Source organism: Grammomys surdaster, unplaced genomic scaffold (genome assembly GCF_004785775.1).
Source record: "Grammomys surdaster isolate TR1022 unplaced genomic scaffold, NIH_TR_1.0 948, whole genome shotgun sequence".
NCBI lineage: Eukaryota > Metazoa > Chordata > Mammalia > Rodentia > Muridae > Grammomys > Grammomys surdaster.
In genome coordinates, this window is record NW_021605367.1 from 1,139,203 (window position 1) to 1,148,123 (window position 8,921).

The 8,921-nt window shown below is 54.5% G+C and overlaps 1 protein-coding gene across 4 annotated transcripts in view; it reads left to right on the forward strand.

The window, feature by feature from the left end:
- Window positions 1–8,042, forward strand: part of Tpra1 (transmembrane protein adipocyte associated 1) — a 12,530-nt gene extending 4,488 nt beyond the window's left edge. For 2 of the 4 annotated variants that reach the window (XM_028782973.1, XM_028782974.1), the window contains 11 exons: window positions 1,569–1,690; window positions 3,524–3,655; window positions 3,773–3,905; window positions 4,995–5,081; window positions 5,213–5,285; window positions 5,386–5,465; window positions 5,891–6,001; window positions 6,081–6,141; window positions 6,287–6,389; window positions 6,538–6,618; window positions 7,464–8,042. In XM_028782973.1, coding sequence (XP_028638806.1) covers window positions 3,540–3,655; window positions 3,773–3,905; window positions 4,995–5,081; window positions 5,213–5,285; window positions 5,386–5,465; window positions 5,891–6,001; window positions 6,081–6,141; window positions 6,287–6,389; window positions 6,538–6,618; window positions 7,464–7,728 — 1,110 coding nt within the window. In that variant the 5' untranslated portion in view covers window positions 1,569–1,690; window positions 3,524–3,539 and the 3' untranslated portion in view covers window positions 7,729–8,042. Of the gene's footprint in view, window positions 1–1,568; window positions 1,691–2,522; window positions 2,615–3,523; window positions 3,656–3,772; window positions 3,906–4,994; window positions 5,082–5,212; window positions 5,286–5,385; window positions 5,466–5,890; window positions 6,002–6,080; window positions 6,142–6,286; window positions 6,390–6,537; window positions 6,619–7,437 lie in introns of all 4 variants that reach the window. The other 2 variants (XM_028782975.1, XM_028782976.1) reach the window with 2 other exon arrangements.
- Window positions 8,043–8,921: the final 879 nt, after the last annotated feature.

Consider the following 8,921-nt stretch of genomic DNA (forward strand, 5'->3'; position numbering starts at 1 on the left):
GCCTCGAACTCAGAAATCCGCCTGCCTCTGCCTCCCAAGTGCTGGGACTAAAGGCGTGCGCTGCCACCACCGCCTGGCCTCTCTCTTTCCTTCCTTCCTTCCTTCCTTCCTTCCTTCCTTCCTTCCTTCCTTCCTTTTGTTCTTTCATGAATATGAGTATTCTGTCTGCATGTATACCTACATGCAGATCCCATTACAAATGTGATTGCTGGGAATTGAACTCAGATCCTCTGGAAGAACAGCCAGTGCTCTTAACCGCTGAGCCCTTTGGTAGACATTTTCACAGCTTGCCTTTTTTTTTTTTTTTGACTGTCATAGCAACCTTGGTAGGTAGCTGTGATTGTTCCTGTGACTCTCAGAAGGGAAGTGACTCATCAAAGGTCACTGCAAGTAGGAGGCAGGACCAGGAATGCCATCCTAGTCTGGCTTGGTAGTTCCATAACCTACAGGAGATGGGAGCCAGACCTGGGGACACAAGCCTGTTGTTATCTAGCTATTAGGAGGCTGGGACAGGAGAATCACAGGTTCAAGGCTGGGCAACATGGGCAACATAGGGCGACCCTGTCTTAAGGAGGATTGGGGACGTCGGTCAGTATCCAGTTCTTGCCTAGCATAGGTCCAGTGTCCAGCAATGCAAAATAGTAAACATCTGATACATTTGGAAAATCGAGAGGCCAAACTCGAACACCCTGGTAGTGAAGGGGACCCGGCAGTCTTACAATTGGGAAGGATGGGTGTCATGTGTGGCTGAATCCAAGGGTTACCAGGAGTTCATTGTTTCTCTCTGCATCCACCTTGTGGCTCTGCCCATTGTGAGCCTTCTCTCCAGGGCCCCAGCCCAGAGTCACACTTGGCCTGCTGACCTCAGCAGGGTACTCAGTGGCCAGGGTGCTGGTTGGCCAGATTTGGATATGCTCGAGTTTCCTGACATTTGTGATGTATGGAGTTAATCCCATCTAAACCTGTGGACAGAGCAGACGTGCCGAGCACCCTCGGGAAAGTGGGCCCTTTGACTGCCTGACCCTATCCCACCTTCTCTGACCTGCTGCTGTACCTCCTTCCTGCCTCACCTAGGCCTGTCCATTCTCTGCAGTGGCCTAAAGGACCCCACCCATATGACATGGGTCTTGTCACCTCTTTGGAAAGACCCTTTTCAGTACTGAGAGTGAAATCATGTTATAGGTGTGCTACCCAATCTGACCCAGCCTTACCAACTGTGTTGATCTTTCCAGCTACCCTGGCCTATTCTTTTTGGTCTTTGGCCAAGTCTGTTTCTACCTCAGAGCTTTTGTATTTGCTGTTCTCTCTAAGGAATGTTCTTTATTCAGAGTTTTCCAAGGCTGACTCCTCAGTCATGTGTCCTCTTCACAGAACACCAACCCAAACCAACCTTCTTATGTTCCCTGGAATTCAGCCTTAACTGTGAAGCAAGGCCATGATAACTAGATAGAAAACCGTACTGTCTTGTTTGTCTGTGGAAGCAGCCTTGGGCATACATGGAGAGACCTACTTCTATCTGAAGGTCTAACATGGCTGCTCTTGTTCCTACCATCACATCCATATTCCAGCTAACAGGAAGGAAGAAGGGCACGACCTGAAACTGGCGAGTTGCACTCTGCTGGTGTCCACGTGGCCAGTCCCTCCTACAAGGGAAGCTGGGGAGAGCAGACTGAAATCCAGGGTTCTGCTGGTAAGGAGTGTGGATCCTGGAAACATGTCTGTGTGGTGTATGTTCCTGTCCTAGTGACCTACTGCACTGTCTTCTCAGCACTTAAAAAGGGTTTGTGTCTCCATCCCCACCCCCATCCTTGGGACGAAGACCTCAGGAGGGTAGGCCTTGCCTGCCCTGTCCCTCCCACATCTGAGCAGCCCAGTGAGTTGCTGGTTATACTAACCATGTGGTCATATCTACTGGGCAACGGTGTGTGAGTGAAGGATGGTGCTCTGTTCACCTTTGCCGTGGTCGGGAAAAGCCAGCTTCTTTTGGGGATGTCCCACTAGGAACAGGTCCTTACTTTCCCTCCTTGCACTTCCCCCTCAGAAAGCTGGAAGTGTAACAAATCGGAGAAGGCTGGGGACAGGGTCTTGGCTGTCTGCTTAGAGGTTTCCTGTCCCTTTCAGCAGAGACAGCACTGGAATGTAATGACCCTGGCAAACCGAGAATGTCCCCGAGTCCCCCAAGCCCTGCCTCTTCCTGCTGCTGCTTAGAGTTAGCAAAACCATGGTGCTCCCTTTGAGTTACCGCTGACACTGAGCAGGGGGCACCAAGCTCCTTTCCACTCCTGCCACAGACAGGTCACCAAGCCACGATCTTTTCCTCTGAAAAGATTTCTGAAGCGTTCCTGGTAGTATATACAAGATCATGCGCTCATGTCTAGGTGGAGTGTCTGGGACACAGTGTGCCACCCAAAGTCTGCAGAGTCAATCCCAGCCTGTTTCTGTATGGGTCACGTGTATGGCTCATTGATTCCGGATCCACCCACATCACATTCGGGAGGCCCATTCATTTTACCGCATTTCAGGCTCATTCTTTCTACTGCCATCTTGTGGTCAAGGGCTGACACTGCTTCACTCGTGCAGAACCTTTGCCTGGCTGCTGCTGTTTTGGATAGAGGTGATTTCCTTCAGATCACTGACCTGAGGCTCAGCTTGTCCAGCAGGAGGCCCCACTACCATCCCTACACAGTCCTCTCACCGAGATTCCTTGTCTAGGGTTTTCTGGCCACCATTAGTCCCCTCCCTTCAAGGCATTCCTCAGACCTCAGATCATGAACTCTCTGGTCTTGCAGGCTGAATGTCAGACTTTCCTCCTCAAATTGTCACAAAGACACTGGCCTCTGAGCTACTCTGGCCTCCAGCTTCTCTGGGGAACCCAGCCTTCTCAGATGACTCCTTTAACCCTTTTTGTACCTAGAGACCTCTGTGTGCTTCAGGTGTCCCCTCCACCTGCAGCTGCTTTTCCAGTGCAACAGAGAGGGATCTGGGTCCCTTTGAAGACTTTAGCGGCTGTGTGGCCTCAGACCAGATGGTGGGTGGGTTTTGCAAGGTGGGATTGGGAGCTGTATCACTCAGCCTTCCCAGTACAGACCTACCTGCTGGGGCTTTCTACATCACCACAGCCTCACCTAGAGAATACTGGTCTCGGTACCAGTCCAGAGAGAACACTGAAGCACCGGGAGGCCAAGCAGCAGAAGCAGGGTGGGGACCATGCTCTGAGCTCCTTTATCTCTGGAGACTGGAGGGACAGTTTGGTTGGTGCCTGTCATTGCTCTCTGTCACATGATGCTCAATCACTGGAGATAGCTTGTGTGGCTATCAGGGGCAGAGGCTTAAGGCAGAGCCTGAGAGGAGGGAACAGGCCCTGTATGGAGCTAAGAGCCCCTCAGCCTTCTCCCAGCCTTCTACTCAGCGAGTCCCAAGTATGGCCTACACTCTGCACTGCCATTTTGGTTTTCCTTGGTAGCCTTAGACTGAGGGAGGAGGGCCAGGGCCCTGTGCCCTAACCACATGGGCTTGTCTTCAGGGCCACTGCTGGTGGAATGGCCAGCCTGCAGGAGGCCAATGGAAGCACAGCATGGCCACCGCCCCCAGCATCCAATATCAGTGAGCCCCACCAATGCCTGCTGTTGCTGTATGAGGATATCGGCTCCTCCAGGTAGGGTCCTGGCCCCACTAGGGGAGGGTTGTGGGTGGACTCTCAGGGTGTCAGGGTGTTATGGGCTGGGGAACTGTGTTCCTACTTCACCAGTGAGCCACCTTCTGTGCCCTGCAGGGTCCGGTACTGGGACCTCCTGCTGCTCGTTCCCAATGTGCTCTTCTTCATCTTCCTGCTCTGGAAACTTCCCTTAGCTCGAGCCAAGATCCGTGTCACCTCCAGCCCCATTTTTATCACCTTCTACATCTTGGTGAGTTTCCTTCCATCAGTGACAAAAAGCCCAACTCTGCTTTAAGCACAAAAGGGAAATGAATGAAGTTCCATAATGAACATGCCTTCTGTTATGGCTGGATCCAGGGGCTCTTCCTCTTGCTCTCTGCTGCACTTGGTTTTCCCTATAAAGATGATGCCAAGGACGGACAGGAACTCACCTGGCTTTTCCAGCGGCACCAGGGAGCCCCTCTTTCCTGGCTGCTATGGGAGACCTAGCCTGTCCTTGGATTGGCCCACCTAAGATCCCACGTTCATGCCTGAGCCAATAACAAGCTCACAAGGGAAGGGAAGGGTGGGGCAGGTCGGTAGACCGTGCTGACTGAGCGAGGCGGGTGGAATGAACGCTGGGTGAGGAAAAACGTGCACAGCAGCTACGTTCAGTCCTCCATCCCTCCACTTGTATAATGTCTTTGCAGCAGGCTCACCTGAGGGGAGGGCCTGTGGACTCAGCCTTTCGTGGGCCCCATGTGTGCTGTTTTGGGGATAAGGAGAAGGCTTACATGAGGCAGAGGCTCTAAGGGTGACCTCTCTGGGTATACCCCTATTCCAGGATATGGGGCTCTTTTTTCTGTAAGGAGAGGAGCCTGGCTGGAATACCCCCACACTGAGACTCTCAGATATCATTCCAGTAGCTGAGTGGCTCCCTGGTCCCTTCAGTGGTCAGGCTCTGAGCTCCCCACTAAAGGTTGGTGGGCATGCAGGGAGACATGACCTGGGGAGCACTGCGGGCTGTTGGGCATAGCCTCAAGGCACTAGCAGGCTAGCGAGGCTAGTGTCCTCTGATGGTAGGAATGGGCAGAGGCTGGCTTTCCTCTATCACTTGCCTAAAGTCATAGAGCAGGGAAGCAGCAGGGATAGGTCGGAACCCCAGCTGCCTGGTTCTCTAGCCACGGGTGTCAGCCGGGGCTGGCTGGGCGGCAGTGGAGTTGTCCATGCCTGAAGCCTGTGTTGGACCCTCCCTGTCCCCTTCCTTGTCTAGTTAAAACCTCCCATTCTTGAGTGGACTCTGTGAAAGTGAAGCCTTGTTGGTCCTGACACTGCACTCTGTCCTTCTCTTGCCCTGCAGGTGTTTGTGGTAGCCCTGGTAGGCATTGCCAGGGCTGTGGTTTCTATGACAGTCAGCGCCTCTGATGCTGCGACAGTTGCTGACAAGGTGCGTGGAGGCAGCCAGTCTGGTGGAGGTTATGATGTGCCCTCTGTATCCTCATCCTGTTGGAGAGCCTCAGGGAGGTCTAGCTGGGTGGAGCCCGCCCTTAGTTGATGCTGTGCCTCTCTGTGCCCTAGATCCTGTGGGAGATCACCCGCTTCTTCCTGCTGGCCATCGAGCTGAGTGTGATCATCCTGGGCCTTGCCTTTGGTATGTGTCTTTGGACCTGGGCCCACTCTCCCTACCCTTCTTGTAGTTACCCAGAGATAGCCCCTAGAAGGAGGGGCTGACTCACCTCTCTCCCTTACAGGTCACCTAGAGAGCAAGTCCAGCATCAAGCGGGTACTGGCTATCACCACAGTACTGTCTCTGGCCTACTCAGTCACCCAGGTATGTGGTGGTAGGGTCAAGGGTCATGTTTCTAAACTAGGAGTGTTCCCAAGGAACATGGACTAGGCAGGACCAACTTTCCCTAGACACAGGCGATAGGTGAACCGTGAGAAGGCTAAGAAATGTGTGAGAGCTAGCTAGTGCCTAGACAGGCACCCTGAGAGTATATGCTGTGGGAATTTTGTTGTTGTTGTTGTTGTTTTAAGGCTGGATTAGACTGTCCTTATGCTTTGCCCACAGAGGACTCAGGCAGGGTCTGACCTGCCCCTGGAGTTAGGTGGGTGGGCATGGCCGATGGAGTTAGGTGGGTGGGCAAGACATAGGCAGGGGTAGAGCCTGGCATGCTGGAGAGCTCTGAGCCGTGCAAGGGAGAACCAAGAGAGGCTCCGGTGGTAGGAGTGAGCTGACCTGCTCGCCTACTACAGGGCACTCTGGAGATCCTGTACCCTGACTCCCATCTTTCTGCTGAGGACTTCAACATCTATGGCCACGGTGGCCGGCAGTTCTGGCTCGTCAGCTCTTGCTTCTTCTTCCTGGTGAGGTCTGGCGTGCTCCCTGGGGGCAGGTGAAGTAGCCTGGCCCGGCCCGGCCTCCCTGTCACCCCTATCTCTACAGGTCTACTCACTGGTGGTCATTCTCCCCAAGACCCCGCTGAAGGAGCGCGTATCCCTGCCCTGTGAGTACTTGCTGGGGTGGAGGTGTGAGGGCACTGGCCTGCTCCTAGCCTGCAGCTGAAGAGCCTGGGAAGGGGCAAAACCCAAGGGTTATACCTGGGCCTGGAGGGTGGGGTGGTTCAGAAGCTCATGACCCTTGCCCCCCAGCACGGAGGAGTTTCTACGTGTATGCAGGCATCCTGGCCACACTCAACCTGCTGCAGGGTTTGGGGAGTGCCCTGCTCTGCGCTAACATCATTGAGGGGCTCTGGTAAGTGAGTAGCCACCATGAGGGTGGGGTGGGCATGGGGTACAAGTGGCCACCACTGTGGCAGAAGGGGTCCTCATTCCTTTGGGCAAGGCATGGGGTCAGGGCAGGAGCACGGGTCCCGGCCATGCTGACCTGCTCCCTCCCGCAGCTGTGTGGATGCCACCACCTTCCTGTACTTCAGCTTCTTTGCCCCGCTCATCTATGTGGCCTTCCTCCGCGGCTTCTTCGGGTGAGTGAGGGATGGATGGCCAGACCTCTGCACTCTAATGCGGCTGCACCTACAACCGCTGCGTGTGCATGGCAGTGGAGGTGGGTGGAGGGGGGCACGGAGCAGCGCATGAGTGCATCTGTGTAGATGCTCTCTGTGTGTACAGCAAGCGCAGACGGGTGCACACCCCAGAGACAGGGCTGCCATTCAGCAGTGCTGTTCCCTTACCTAGTGTGTCAGCAAGCACCTGCTATGAGCTACAGCAGGGGAGCAAAGCAGGCATGAGTGTGCTGGGGAGCATGTACCTGGAAGGGACGCTGAGGGCCCACAGTAGCCGGTATATAGGTGTAGGTGGGGAATGGCTGAGGCTAGGATGCAGGGACAAGGACAGGCTGCCACCCAGGCCTGATCTGGTGGAGTGTAGGCAGGAGTTTGCTGTCTTGTCAAGACTGGGTAGCAGACATGGACTGTCTCAGGGGAGGCCTAGGCGAGGCTGTATTAGGCTGTTGCCTGCTCCTGTGTACACAGGCTGCTGCTCTATGGAACCTCTCCCTGAGTGCACAACCCTGAAGACAGTGACCAGGTTCAGGAGTGGGTACTCATATGTTGCAGGCATAGGGGACACACTTGGCCAGGGTTGTTGAAGGCTAGGGTTTAGTTTATTGTCTCCCATGAGGTGCTAACACACCCATGGGTGCCGAGGTATAGAAACTTTTGCCCCAGCTCTCAAGAGTGGGTAGGACCAGCTTCAGAGCAAATCTTGGTGGGTCAAGGGTTCCTTCAGGGGACCTAGGCTTCTCAGATGAGCTAGGCTTTGTCTGGTTCTCCTCCTCCTGACAGCAGTGGCTTCTCTGCACTCTCACCAGCTCAGAGCCCAAGATCCTGTTCTCTTACAAATGCCAAGTGGACGAGGCTGAAGAGCCGGACATGCACCTGCCACAACCCTACGCCGTGGCCCGGCGCGAGGGTGTAGAGTCTGCAGGGCCTGTGGGGGCCTCTGCAGCCAACTACTCCAGCACACAGTTTGACTCTGCTGGGGTGGCCTACTTAGATGACATTGCCTCCATGCCCTGCCACACGGGCAGCATCAACAGCACAGACAGCGAGCGCTGGAAAGCCATCAATGCCTGAGTGGGCACCTAAGCATGGGGAGGCCTGTGAAGACAGATGGGCTCCTGGGTAGAGTGGAGTGCCAGTGTTGGGGAACTCGTGTGGATACCCCTGGGCAGGCATGCCTACGCCCCAGGCTACCAGCCTCTTCCTGTCCGTCACCCCGTTCTCCTTTGCCTCCTGTGCTCTAGTTTGAGACCACCGCCTCCCCAGCTCTACCTTCCTGCTGGGGTCCTGCCTGCCCAGCTCCTTGTCCCTTCTCCACAGCTCTCGGCCACAAGGCTGCAGTGTATATATTTTCTTGATCTATTTTTTAATAAAAGTAAAAAGTAGTAGGTGTAGGCCGGTGCTTTTCAGCAACAGGGCCATACAAGTAATAGGGAGGCCCCCAAAAGAGATGACCCCAGAACTGGCTGCCAGGGCAGGGTGAGGGGCAGGTCACTGTCACTGGTTGGAGGGGAGGAGATGGATGTGGAAAGAGGGGAGTTCTTGTGAGCTGAGAATGGCTCCCTGCCATGTTTAGTGCAGTATAGTGGAGCCTGTAGTCCCTCCCAACCTCAGCTCCTTCAGCTGTCATCTCGGACCACCTCTCCAGTTATGCCATCTGTAAAGCAGGGGATAAGAGACCCATCTGACCCTGTGTGCCACCAATCACCTGCTAGAGAAACCCATTCTAGCCTCTGGACCAGTGCCAGACACTGCAGGGATGCAGACTGAGAGCACAGTAGTAGCTTCACACATAGCGGAAGAAAGTGCTGGGTGTGGGCTGGAGCGGAAGCTCAGTGGTTAGGAACACTGGTTGGTGGGAGTGGGCTGGAGCCATGGTTCAGCAGTTAAGAGCACTGGCTGCTCCTGCAGAGGACCTGAATTTGATTCCCAGTACCTACGGGATGACTCAAAACCATCTATAATGCCCATCCCAGGGGATCTGCCCTATTCTGATGTCTTCAGGCACCAGACACATATGTGGTACACAGGCTCCTTGCAGATAAAACACCAATGCACATAAAAATAAAATAGAAAAGGGCTGGAACTGTAGGGTGTTTTGTAAGGCCTGGTGTGGAAAGGAACTCAGTGTGGTTGGTGACCTCTAAGCAGATCTGCTAAAGTTATAGCCAAGTCAGAGCCAAAGGGCTATCACAGCTCAGCTGGGTCTCTACCTGCCCCAATGGCTGGCCCTTAGGCCAGGAGGGTGCCAAGGGCATGACCCCTAA